The 14,768-nt window shown below is 36.9% G+C and overlaps 1 protein-coding gene across 6 annotated transcripts in view; it reads right to left on the reverse strand.

Moving 5' to 3' along the window:
- The window catches only part of MYH10 (myosin heavy chain 10), a 156,218-nt gene that overhangs the window by 128,726 nt on the left and 12,724 nt on the right, over positions 1 to 14,768 (reverse strand). For all 6 annotated transcript variants that reach the window (XM_032139177.2, XM_032139174.2, XM_032139176.2 and 3 more), the window contains exon 3: positions 1,193 to 1,349. In XM_032139177.2, coding sequence (XP_031995068.1) covers positions 1,193 to 1,349 — 157 coding nt within the window. The remainder of the gene's footprint in view (positions 1 to 1,192; positions 1,350 to 14,768) is intronic.

Genomic DNA, 14,768 nt, shown 5'->3' on the forward strand with positions numbered 1-14,768 from the left:
TGCATCTAAAGATCATTCTTCCTAACAAAGACAGAACCAAAAACAAAAAGAGTGGATGATTCTTCATTCTCCATCTCTAACAGCAATTTTTCACAGTCCTAGCCATTTCTCAGTATTCCCTAAGAATACTAAGAAATTGTATTGAACTCAAAAAAAAAAAGATTATTAAATTTAATCTCTCTTTAAAAGCCTAAGCTCATTTTTAAATTACAAAACTGTCCTTACCAACTTCTGTATGACACTATTCTAGTCTTGAAGCATCTCCTGTTTGCCCTGGAAGATCTGGTATATAATAAGTATCCAAACAAAAACTAGAAGTAGGACATGGGTATTGTACTTTATTAATTCCTTCACACTATCCTTCAGACCTAATCACCAAAAAGGACTTGCCATGACCTGCAATTTGACGAAAAGTGGGTACAGCATAGCCTGTTTTCTGAAGATTGTGGAACGATTTTATAAGAACCTTATGTTTTTTATTAAAACTTACAGAATTTAGTAACAAAAAATACATTAAAAAGGAGAGAGAGGGAGAGTTATTACAGAAGATTGGGTTTTCACCTAGCACCAGGAACTCCCATGTTTAAATGAAGTCTTGTAGAGCAATAATATTAATTGCATTCAAAAATACTACATTCTGGTCTTTTAAAAATGTCCCTCCATAAATCACTGTGTCTAAAGCCAGGGTTCAAATGAATGACTCCTCAAATTTATATTCATTCTGATCCAAAGGAATACAATCAAAATCAACCAACTTAACACATGCTTTTTAACTTTTATTGTCACCTTTTACATGCATTTAAATCACAAATAATATTTTATAATTTTTCTTTCCCCAGTGAAGCATCTACCTTTCCTATTATTCTTCCTATTGGTTTTAAAACCTAATATAATGAGCTTTGGTCAGACCGGCTTGTGGTGGGAATCAAATGTATATGAAAACCAGATGCTTTGTAACATACAAATTTACGAGGTATTGTTTTAGAGCAACAAACATACTTATCATACTTACAGAAAATGGCCACGTTGTCTGTTTTAATCTTAAAAACTCAATTTTTTCTACAATAAACATTACTTTTTTATTAATTTAAAAAAATATTAAAAACTTTTGTAGAATACATTGAGACATTAAAAAACAGTAAATTACATTTAAGAAATTCTGAGCATTTAGTATTCAAATATTTCCAATTACCTTGAAGCATGCATCTGTAAGCAGATTCAGATATAGCATAGATGTGTGGAGGCATCTCATGACGCTTCTTCCCTCTGTACATTTCAATAATATTCTCAGAGTAAATTGGAAGATTCTTGTAAGGGTTTATAACTACACAGAAGAGTCCAGAATAAGTCTAGAATAAAAATAAAATAGAGTATTAAAAAAAAAACCTCTGCATTTATCAGTCAGGGTCCAATCAGGAGACAGAAACCACAGAGTCATTTAAGCAGGAGATCTTTACCTTTTGGATAATCCATCCCCCAAATTAAACTGAGCCTATGATGGGCAATTTAGTACTATGAACCACAACTAGTTCTCCCACAGATAGCTTATTAAGTGGCACTCTGCTGGACTCAATTTCCTTATCCATGAAGTAGAAATAATGAGAGCTCCCGGACTTCACAGGGCTATCATAAGGTACAATCAATATGTTATTTACTTTTTTACATTCATTCTCTCGCAAGTACACAAGCTATGAAAAGCTCGTTAATGCAGTTTCAGATTCCACATTGCAATTAATCTTTAAGAAAATAGCATTTGTCCAGTTTGGGTACAGTATCAAAGAAGAATATCCACAATTATCTAAAAAGGGTATTAAAATACTCTTCTTGGCCAGGCATGGTGGCTCATGCCTGTAATCCCAGCACTTTGAGAGGTTGAGGCAGGTGGATCACAAGGTCAGGAGGTCAAGACTAGCCTGGCCAAGATGGTAAAACTCTGTCTCTACTAAAAATACAAAAATTAGCCAGGCACAGTGGCAGGCACCTGTAATCCCAGCTATTCAGGAGGCTGAGGCAGGAGAATCGCCTGAACCCCAGGGGGCGGAGGTTGCAGTGAGCCTAGATCGCATCACTGTACTCCAGCCTGGGCAAGAAAGTGAGACTCCATCTCAAAGACAAAACAAAACAAAAAACCAAAAAACAAAAAAACACTCTTCTTTTTTTCCAACTAAATATCTCTATGGCTGGATTTTCTTCATATGCCTTACCCAAAATGACATATAAAAAAACAGAATGCAAAAGCAGATATGAGATTCTAGCTATGTTTGGTTAATACTAAAGAGATTTGCAAAAATCTAAGAGTTTTCATCTGTGTAATTTTTTTTTGTTTTGGAAAATACAGGGTTTTTTTTTCTTAAAAATGTATTTACTTATGTTAACTTGTCATGATTTACTACTATTCTTTTTAAATGAATTAATAAAGATTTTAAAATGTATTTTAATTACCAAATACAGTAAATATCAATAAACATAAGCCAAATAAACAAAAGCTCTTTGGGATCTTCAGTAAATTAAAGCTGCTAAGCTAGAAAATACAAACTTTTCCTGATCAATACTATAATCATCAATACTATAATACACAGAATTGACCCTATGAATGCTTATGACTTGCAGGTTTTTAAAATGTAGACAGAATGATTTCTGAGAATATTCTACAAAACTGATTCTGGACACTATGGAAAAGCAAGAGCAGTCAGAACCGCTGACAGATGCTCTAACCCTCTAAGGGACTGAAGGCATCTGGAAGGGCACTCAGTTGCATTATGAAATAGACCTTTTATTTAAGATGATTTGGGTAGACCAAAATCTAAAAGCAAGAGGACATGAAAAAAGGCTGGAGAATTGGTACTGCATGGCCAGCTTCCCCAGGGAACACTAAGAGGGATTCCAACTAACAGTCGTGTTCTTAAGAGCCGAAACCCCCAGCAATTGCCACCAGAAAGCCCTCCAGAGACTGCTCTGTTTACTAATGCTAAACCAAGAGAATGAAAGCCTGCCAAAAAATTTCAAGTGATCAGAACTGTCTCTCTGGCTGCCCTCCTTGTATTTTCCTGAACTCGCAATTGCAGGCTCAGATGTGGAATGCACTTCCTACTCAGGTTAGCAGTTTAGAAGGGGCAAAGGGCCCCTATCCTAAATTCAGATTTGGGCTGTTTGCTAAAGCCTTACTACTGAGCAGACCAGGAGGTTATCTGTTCGTTCTTTGCCTGAGACTACAGTAATTACTATAGACTCCTCAAGTTTTCAGACTCTTGGCCTTCTTGTATGCAAAGTACAGACCTGGGAAACCATGGCTGGCCCTTGGGCTTCCCAGACCATCACCTTGCACTTTCTCCCAATCAAGTCTCTTGTCTATCTACTCCCATATTTCTTTGCTGCCCACAGGACAAAAAGGCAATGAGGAATAATAAAAATAAAGGCTTTATTAAGGGTGAGAAAAACAAAGGAGAGGCAACCTCAATACCTTTTTACTGAGTTTAATTTATATAACATTAACAAATCGCAACCATACATTGATGAATTTTTGTACACCCAACCTCACTTTTTCATTCAAAAATTAGATCACAGTCTATCATGAAGCTACTCTTCAATTTTATAAGAGGCATATAATTAGAGACTAGAAAAGAAAAAAGCTCCAAGAAAGCAAAAATACACAAATTCAGTTTAGTGTCCCACAGCATGTATGGCATTGTAACAGATAATAACTGACACATTTAATCAGAAGTAATTCCAACATGTGTGTCTACCATGCGTTAGGCACTTATCTGAGGACTACAATAAGAGAGAGTAAGTCTCACAGATATGAGTTCGTCATCAAAAATATAAAAGGTTAACTAATCATCAGTATCCCATGCCTGCCAAAATGGAGCAGTGATCAATGCTTAAGAAAGAACATTATTAAAGTGCTTAAGGAGCTAACTTCTAACTACCTAAAAAATTAGCTCAAGTATTGAGCTCTTGTATAAACTAATCACTGAATTGATACTGCACCAGTTCTGTCTTCCCCCAGGCACATGGTAGGAAGGCAATATGTTGTTAAAATAATTATTCTGGAGACCTTAAAGTTCAAATGAACTTTAGTAAGTATTTGAATACACACACAAGATACTAAGCTTCTTTAAGAAACATACGCTCTGGGCATGAAGACAAATAGACGCACACTAAACAAGCTACAATGCAAAGCACCAAAAAGAGAAAGAGAAAGATGAACTGGTATTATAAATAACAGAAAGCTCTGGGGCAGAACACAACAAGCCCCAGGCACTGAAAGTCATGACCACCTTGTCAGAGAGTGTAGAATGAAGTAAAAAATTCAGACCCAAAGGGTCTTTGATGTTCTTTTTAAAGACTATGGGGTCAAAAGGAGAGATAAAGTAATTCCTATTAAAGTAGTAAAAGCACAAAACTCTTACAGTGGCAGGATATACTCGAGGCAGTGTGAGAAGACCAGCATAGCAAAAATAGTTTGTACCATCAAGGAATGTGAGCGATAAGGGCCTAGAAAGACAAACTGAACTGAACAATTCAGATTTTGTCATCTATGGGTGATGAGGTATTGAAGGTTCAGGAGAGAAAAGTGATTAGATGAAATAAGCATTTTAGACAAAGTATAAATCTGGCAGCCATACAGAGAACACACTGCAGGGGCAAAAGGTGAGAAGCAGGAACTCATGTGGAGAGTGCTCAATGGTCCTGGCACGACAGGGCCTAGGTGAGAGAAAAGGCAACACAAAACAGAGAAGGCTGGAGACTTCACAGTGCTCAGAAACTTTCAACACAGAAAAGCCATTAAAGACCGAAGTCAAAGAGGACTCCAAGGTCTCCAGGCCTTACAGAAACATTATTCATGGAAGGAAAAATAACTGATTTGTGGGAAAAGATAATGAATCCCTTTAACTTACTGACACTGTTGTATGGTGGGTGAGCCAAGCAGGATGCCTCTTGGGCAGCTAGAAATATTGGATTGCCAGAGCCTTAGGAAAATCCTGAAGAGCTGCAAAGGCTTGAAAGATAAGTTTGCATAATAACACTACTGTATACTTTACCTAAGGGAGACATACAAAAATATTTGCAGTTGGAAACATTTACAAATTTTCAAGCACACTATGCTGCTTTAAGCCTCCAGGCTCCCACTTATGCTGATCACTCTGCCTGGAATGCCCATCTTCCTCTGTCTATGATTGGGAAATTTTTTTTTTTTTTTTTTTTTTGAGACGGAGTCTCTCTCTGTCACCCAGGCTGGAGTGCAGCGGCGCAATCTCGGCTCACTGCAATCTCCACCTCCCGGGTTCACGCCATTCTCTTGCCTCAGCCTTCCGTGTAGCTGGGACTATAGGCGCCTGCCACCACGCCCCGCTAACATTTTTGTATTTTTAGTAGAGACGGGGTTTCATTGTGTTAGCCAGGATGGTCTCGATCTCCTGACCTCGTGATCCGCCTGCCTCGGCCTCCCAAAGTGCTGGGATTACAGGCGTGAGCCACTGCGCCTGGCCGATTGGGAAATTTTACTAAGCCTGGAAGTGCCAGTCCTCTGTTTAAGAAAGCAGGGCTATGTATATGCATTGTTTCACAGGTTCAAAGGATTAGAGAAACACGAAGTGGAGGCTGGTGCAAATGTCAACGCAATGGAGCAGAGATACAATAGTCTCCTACTAGGAACAGGGATTGAACTGGGAATATCATGTAACCCTACATCCCAACTGTAGCTCTCAGAAGAAATCAGACGACCATCCAGAAGGAAAGGGAGACAGGAAAGAATAATTCACCCATACCACCTGCAAACACTGCACCTAGTTAAAATGCACACGCAAATTTTGAAAAAAACCCTATATAATAAGAAAAGATCGGGGGGAGGGGGGAGGGATAGCATTAGGAGATATACCTAATGCTAAATGACAAGTTAATGGGTGCAGCACACCAACATAGCACATGTATACACATGTAACAAACCTGCACGTTGTGCACATGTACCCTAAAACTTAAAGTATAATAATAATAAAATAAATAAATAAATAAAATATTTAAAATATAAATAAAAAATAAGAAAAGATCATCATTCAGAGGATTCAGAAATAAATTACCTGTGGAAATTATCTATAAAATAACTAAAAGAAAACTTTAGGAGATAGATTTATATCTGCAACAGAATGTAGTATAACATAGAGTCTACATATTAGGACAGAAATGCATATGACCAGGGCCAGAAAAGACTGTAAGGAATCATCTGAAAAAGTAAAATTAAAATCCACAGTGGAGAAAATAAAGAGCAGAATGGACACCTCAGGAAATCAAGTGATAAGAGCAGACATTTATTCTAAGAGAGCATCCTTCTTAAGGAAAAATAGAACAATGGTAAAATAATAAAAGAAAACGACGTTACAAAGGCAAAACTTATCAGTAATAATAATACATAGAGGGCAGAGGAAGGATAACTAACATTAGTTGCTATTGCTTCTTTGAGAGAAAATAGCAAAAAAACTCTGTAAAAAAAAAAAAAAACTTGAGAAAACTTTGTGTGAGGAACATACATTGAATTAAAAGAAATTCACTAAGCTAATAAACACAGAAGGAATAATGGCACTAGACTCACCATTTTGCAGCTCCCAGTGCCACAGTGGATCTGCACAATGTCCATCACTATTAAAATTTTTAGGTGACTGGCAGATGAGGCCACTCCTTATGCACAAACCAGGCTGGCAAAACCTAAAATGACTCACTACTGATCAATCTCAACATCATAAAGTGAGAGACAATGGGGCATTAAGTGTCTCCTGAATCTGAATCCGTTTAAGCCTCTGGATGCAATTTATGGATTTTTCTCCTTCCAGTTTATAGGGAGCACCATAGGATTGCAATCAACAAAATCCAGAAATCTGGATTTTGTTGATTGCAATCCTATGGTGTGAAAAAAAAAAAAAAAAAGGGTTGGGGGAAGTGGCCGGGCATGGTAGCTCATGCTTGTAACCCCAGCACTTTGGGAAGCCACGGTGGGAAGATCACTTGAGCTCAGGAGTTCAAGACTAGCCTGGGCAATATAGTGAGACCCCCTATCTCCAGAAGCAAAAAAAATAAATCAATAAAAATAAAAATAAAGAGGAGAGAGAAAGAGACTAAAAGTGATGTAACAATTGCTATGCTTTGACTGTGTCCCCACAAAAGCATGTGCTGGAAATTTAATCCCCAATACAACAATGTTGGGAGGTGAGGCCTAATGAGAGGTGCTTAGACAATGAGGGCTCCACCTTCATCAATGGATTAATGCCAATTATAAAGGGGCTTGAGGCTATAAATTCTACCTCTTGCTCTCTCTTGAGCATGCTCTTTTTGCCCTTCCACCTTCTCCCATGGAATGACGCCACAAGAAGGCCCTCACCAGATGCAGCCCTTTGACCTTGGACTTCCCGGCCTCTAGAACCATAAGCCAAATAAACTTCTCTTGTTTATAAATCATACAATCTGTGTTATTTTGTTGTAGCAACACAAAACAGACTAAGCAACCAATCTCAATATGTCAACCTTGTTTGGATCTTGAATTGAACAGACCAACTATTTATGAGATTATTTATGAGACATAAGGAAAATAAGAAAAGTAACTGAATATTTGATTAGAGAATTATTATTTCTTTCTTAGATAGATAATAGTTATGCATCCCAAAACCTGTTGCTGAGAAGATGCTAAGCAGAGCTTTCAGCAGTACAAAATCTAAAAGAACAAAAATTAAAACATTCCAGTCTACCCAGGAAGAGGTTGGTGTGGGGGTGGTAAATACCCCAAGCAAAGCTTTCAGCTGGGCCCCTGATGGCTACACCCTAAGAGTTAAGACTATATGAGAAACAGACCAGCCCTCACATAGCGTGAAGCCCAGTTGGAACAGATGTCAACTCCTGCATGGACTACATGTCCTAGTTTCCCTAAGCCTGTCTGCCCAAAGCAAAACTCTAGAATAAGTTTAATGCCAGCCAGAGTCTCAAACTATTTTCACAATTCCTTGTACACAATAACTGGGCATATGAGGCAACAAGTTGTGGCTGAAATCCAAGATAATATCTGGAACCTCTGTGTGTCTATTTTTATTGACTTGTATTATTGCCCTGGGTTACAATATGTTCAAGTAATTAAAGACATGACTGAGAATTCTGACAGAGAACTGGAAAATATTAAAGGAAAAACCCAAATGAAAATTCTAAAACTGAAAAACAAAACAAAACAAAAAAAGAAAACCAGTAACTACAATTAAGAATTCATGTGTTAAACAGCAAGCCAGATACAGCTGAAGAAAGAATTAGTTACATGACATTTTAATCAGAAGCAAACAGCCAGAGTGATCCATGGGGGAAAAACAAGGATGAAAATGTAGAGGAATGTGAGAGCCAGATAGGACGAGGTGAAACGATCTGGAGCATGTGAAGTATGTGAGTCCAAGAAGGAGAAAAAAGAGAATGAGGCAGAAGAAGTATCTGAAGAGATAATGGCTAAGAATTTTCCCGGACCAACAAAAGCCATCAAGCTATAGAGTCAAAACCACTACAATCTCCAAGCTGAATGCAGTAGTGCCCCTTATCTGTGGTTTCACTTTCTGCAGTTTGTTGTCCACAATCAACTGTGGTCCAAAAATATTTGTTGAAAAACTCCAGAAATAAACAGTTCATACATTTTAAATTGTGCAGTATTCTGAGTAGTGTGATGAAATCTGGCACAATTCTGCTCCTTCGTGCACAGACCATGAATTATCCCTTCGTCCAGCATCATCATGCTGTTACTCACTTGGTAGCCCTCTCAGATCTCAGATCAATTGTGTTCAAGTCACCTTTATTTTACTTAAGAATAGCCCCAAGCACAAGAGTAGTGATGCTGGCAATTCTGATATGCCAAAGAGAAGCCACAAAGTGCTTCCTTTAAGTGATATGGTAAGTTTTCAACTTAATAAGGAGAAAATCATATGCTGAGGCTGCTAGGATCTATGGTAAGAATCAATCTTCTATCTGTGAATTGGTGAACTAGGAAAAAGAAATTCATCAAAGCATCACAAGAAGAGTACAATAAGATATTCTGAAGGAGGGAGAGAAACCACACTTACATAACTTTTATTAAGTATATTGTTTTAATTGCTCTATTTTATTAGTAGTTATTGTTGTTAATCTCCCACCATGCTAATTGTAAATTAAATTTTATCATAGGTATGGCCAGGCGCGGTGGCTCACACCTGTAATCCCAGCACTTTGGGAGGCTGAGGCGGGCAGATCACGAGGTCAGGAGTTCAAGACCAGCCTGACCAACACGGTGAAACCCCATCTCTACTAAAAATACCAAAATTAGCCAGGCGTGGTGGCGCACACCTGTAATCCTAGCTACTCAGGAGGCTGAGGCAGTGGAATCCCTTGAACTGGCAGGTGGAAGCTGCAGTGAGCCGAGGTCGCACTGTTGCACTCCAGCCTGGGCTACAGAGGGAGACTCTGTTCTGTCTCAAAAAAAAAAAAAAAATTATCATAGGTATGTATGTATGTATAGGAAAAACCATCATATATATACGGTTCAGTACCATTTGTGGTTTCAGGCATCCACTGAGGATCTTAGAATGTAGCCCTTGAAGACAAGGAGGACCCACTATATACAAAATAAAACTTTACCTAAGCCCATTATAGTAAAAGTGCTGAAATCCAAAGACAGAGAAAATTTTAGAGACAGCCAGTGGCCAGGGTGGGAAAAGGAAAACCGACGACCTTCAAGGGAATAACAATCAAACTACAAGCTGAATTCTCAACAGAAAAAGACGAAAGGCAGAACCCGATGCAATGGCATTTTCACAATGTTAAAAGAAAAACAACCGCCGGCTCTGAATTCCAAATCCAGCAAAAACCAAAAAAACTTCAAAAATAAAGGACGAGTAGATACTCCAGATAAAAGAGGCCCTTTCTAAAAGAACGGAAGCTAAAAGATGTGGAAAAAAAAAGTAATGGATAAAACTAAATGAATATCGACAGTATTAAAATGTAATATGTGTCTTGTGGGTTTTAAAATATAGAGAGAATTAAACAACAAGAGCATGTAAATTAGGAAGGAAGAGGAAATAAATCTGTTCAGGTGTTCTCAGGCCCTACCTATCATGATCTACAAAAGAGTAAGAGCTCCACATGTCTAACAGGTCAAGGATCCATGTTAGAATATGTAACCACTATAGCTAAGAGAATAGCAAAAATGGATAGCTAACAAGAGGTGAAAAGACAGGATAATAAAAATTATAACCAATGGAAAAAAAGGTTAAAAAATAAACATAGAGCAGGTAGGATAAAAAGAAAGCAATGAATCAGAGGACAGATTTAAGCTAAAATGTAACAGTCATTACATCACATGTACATAAACTAAATATTCCAGCTAAAAAATATTGTCAGATTTGGGACAAAAATAACCACCATAAGCAGTTTATAAGAGACATATTTTAAATGCACAGGCACAGAAAAGCTGAAAGTAAGAAAGCAATTAACCACACAAACACTAATACAAAAAAAAAAAAAAGCTAATGCAAATATCAGACTGTGCAAGAAAACAACAATCAACTTTGCAAGAAAACATCACTAAAAATGAACATTCCATGATTTGCCAGAAAGACGTCATATTTCTGCATCTGTATATACGTGATAATAGCTTCAGCATGTACACAGCAAAAATGGATAGAACTAAAAAGGAAGGGATTTTCACAGTAACTGAAACAACAGATAATAAAGTATATGTATTTTTCAAGTGCATAATAACCCTTTACCAAATTAATCACATAACGAACCATAAAGCAACTCTAACAAATATAAAAGAATTGAAATTATTCAGGGCATGTTCTTTGACCAAGGGGGAAATCTATTAGAAATAATAAAATAAACCTGAAGATCCCCTAGATTTAGAAAGTAAGCAATTCACTTTTTTTTTTTTTTTGAGATGGATTCTCGCTCTGTTGTTCAAGCTGGAGTGTAGTGGCGTGATCTCGGCTTACTGCAGCCTCTGCCTTCCCGGTTCAGGCGATTCTCCATCCTCAGCCTCCCGAGTAGCTGGGACCACAGGCATGCGCCACCACACCTGGCTAATTTTTGTATTTTTAGTAGAGACGGGGTTTCACCATTTTGGCCAGGCTGGTCTCGACACTGGCCTCAAGTCATTCATCCACTTTGGCCTCCCAAAGTGTTAGGATTACAGGCATGAGCCACTGTGCCCAGCCTAAGCAATTCACTTCTAAATTACCCACAGAGTCAAAGAAAACATCCTCATTAATTTCAACTGAATGACAATAAAAATGCAACATATTAAAACCTGTAGAATACAGCTACAGCAGTACTTAGAATGAAATTTATGGCTTTTAAAGCACACACAGAGAGGACCAACAAAGTCAAAAGTCTATTATTTGCAAAGAATAAAAAAATTGATAAGCCTCTGGTGATACTCATTTTAAAAATGGGTAATACAAATAAATTATCAGTATCAGGAATAAAAGAAAACATGACTATAAATCCTACAGAAAATAAGCATATTATGAACAACTTATACCAATAAATTTGAACATTTAGATGAAACAGATAAATTCCTAGACAAACATAATTATCAAAACTGACACAAGGCCAAGAGCAGTGGCTCACGCCTTTAATCCCAACACTTTGGGAGGTCAAGGTGGGTGAATTGCTTGAGTTCAGCGTTTTGAGACAAGACTGGCCAACATGGTGAAATCTCATCTTTATAAAAAATACAAAAATTAGCCGGGCGTGGTCCCAGCTACTCGGGAGACTAAGGCAGGATGATCACATGAGCCCAGGACTTCAAGGCTGCATGAGCTATGATTGCACCACTGCAATCCAGCCTGGGTGACAGAGTGAGACCCTGACTCAAAAAAGAAAAGAAAAGAAAAACTGACACAAATAAAAATCTGAAAAGTTCTGTATCTATTATAGAAAAACTTCCCCACAAAGAAAACTCTATCATTACTTTAAAAAGAAATAACATCAATCCTATCCAAACTCTTCAGAGAACAAAGATGAAACATTTCCCAATTCATTTGATATAACCAGCATAATCTTGATAGCAAAATATGACAAAGATATTATAAGAAAGGAAAATTTTAAGTTAATCTCACTGATGAATGTAGATGCAAAAATCCTAAACAAAATACTAGCAAACAGAATCTAGGAATCTCTCTCTTTGTGTATATATACAAGAATATTTGGTCCTTGCAAGGTTAATTTAACACTCAAAAATATGCATAATTCTCCACAATAACAAAATAAGAAGAAAAATCATATTATCATCTCATTAAATGGAAAAACATTTGATAAATTAACATTCATTAATTTTTAACAAATCATCCATTCAGGATAAAAAATCACCTATTCAGGAATACAAGAAAATCTCCCTTAATCTGATAAAGAATCAATATTTAAAAAAACATCAACTACAGCAAATATCATTCTTAATGATGAAATGTTGAAAGCTTTCCCTCTGAGATCAGGAATGATACAAAGATGCCTCTGATTATCACTTCTGTTCAAAAAACATTGTACTGAAAATTCTAGATAGTGCAATAAAGCAAGTAAAAGAAATGTGTGTGAACTGGCTGGGCATGGTGGCTCACACCTATAATCCCAACACTTTGGGAGGCCAAGGCAGGTGGATTGCTTTTGCCCAGTAGTTCGAGACTAGCCCGGGCAACATGGCGAAACTCTGTCTCTACAAAAATACAAAAATCAGCCAGGCATGGTGGTACGTGCCTGTGGTCCCTGCTACTCAGGAGGCTGAGGTGGGAGGATCGCTTGAGTCCAGGAGGTTGAGGCCATAGTAAGCCACGAGTATCCCACTCCACTCCAGCCTGGGTGACAGAGCAAAACTTTGTCTCCAAAAAAAAAAAAAGTGTAAGACTTATTAAAACTCATTATTTGTGGACAACATATGTGCTCATAGAAAATCCAACAGAATTTTTGGCTAAACTATTATAACCAATAAGTAAACTTAGGTCACTGAAGATAAAGTCAACATACAAAAATTAATTGTAAAAAATACAGTATTTCTACATAATGGTAACAATTATGTACATATTATCTATATACCATATGAATAAGGGAAAAATTTAAACACCATTTAAATAATATTCAAATAAAATAAAATACCCAAAAATAAATAACAAAAGATGTACATGGCCTCTACAAAGAAAACTATAAAACAATATTAATAAAAATTAAGAACTAAATGAGTTTACCCAGGAATTAAAGATAAAATATTATAAAGATCTAATTTCTCCCCCAAACTGATCTACAGAATCAATAAGATCCCAATCAACATTTCAACAAGGCTGTGTGTGTAAATGAAAAACTAACAAGCAGATTCTAAAATTATATTGAAATGCTAAGAACTTAACAGCCAAAACAATCCTAAAGAACAAAAGGAGAGGATTTACCACACTAAATACCAAGACACATTATAAAGCTGTAATAATTAAGGAAATGTGATATTAGCTGAAAGATAGGCACATGGACCCAGGAAATACAACAGAGTCAAAAACATACTTATGAACCCTGATTTATGACTAAGATGCCCCTTCAGAGCAGTGGAGAAAGGATTATGTTTTAGTAAATGGCACTGGGTTAACTGGCTAGCCATATGGAAAAAAAAAAAAGAATCTTGTCCCAACCTCACACCATACACAATATTCAATTCCAGATAGAATTGAGGCTGACCCTAAGAAAAGAATCATCAAATTCCCTTCCCCTCTGGCTTCAAACCGAGTTCAACCAATGGGAGACATCAGCAGGAGACTAAGGGTGAGAAGAGAAGGTCAGGATATTTATTCCCTAGGTTCTCTCCCCACCATGAGCTGCCTTTCATGCCTCTAAGGAAGGCAATTCCTATCAGGTAGCCTTCTTCATACAGATACCTCTCTGAGTTGAGACAACAGCTCTTTGCTAAGGCTTCTTTAAAGATCAAGATGTTTCAAGGGCTCTCAGCCATCACTGGTGCTGAGATACTGCACTAGTCCTCATTTATTTTTTAAACCCTACCCACATTATTTGTAAATCTACCCTTTATTAAACTCTCAAATAGCTGGTTTGACAGCCTTCTGTTTCCTTCTGGAACTCTAACTAAATCAGACATTATCTAGAAAACCTGAAGATATGACTTACGGTTATGCATATCCTATCATCCAGGAATTCCACTCCTAGTTACACACCTTACAGAAAGGCATGCTTACTGTGCACCAAGTACATGTATATGGCTGTTCATTGAAGCAATGATCATAATATTACCAAGACAGAAAAAAACAAGTACAAAACAGTGGAGTAGGTAGATAAATTCATTGGGTCAAAAATATTATGATGGAATACTATATTCCAACAAAAATGAATAAACTACTCAAACTTTTAAAATTTCACAGCCTTTTTGCACTCTTACAAATTATTAAGACCTTTTGTTTCATATAAAATATAAAGTTTTACAAATATGTATTCATTCTAAAACAATAAATACATTACATGTTAACATTAATAACATTTCTTATGAAAAATAACTTTTCATTTTCCAAAACAAAAGTGAGAAGAATGGCACTGTTTTATATTCTTGCAAAACCTTTATTGTCTGGCTTAATCAAAAACAACTCAATTTTCATGTCTGTTTCTGTATTCAGTCTATTGTAATATGTTGTTTTGGATGAAGCATATGAAGAAAAGCACACTTACAGATATTTAGTTGGAAAAGAGAGGAACGGTTTAACAGTCTTTTCAGATAATCGTGGATATTTATCTTTGAT

The sequence above is a fragment of the Hylobates moloch genome, unplaced genomic scaffold, assembly GCF_009828535.3.
Source record: "Hylobates moloch isolate HMO894 unplaced genomic scaffold, HMol_V3 SCAFFOLD_19, whole genome shotgun sequence".
NCBI classification, from domain to species: Eukaryota; Metazoa; Chordata; class Mammalia; order Primates; family Hylobatidae; genus Hylobates; species Hylobates moloch.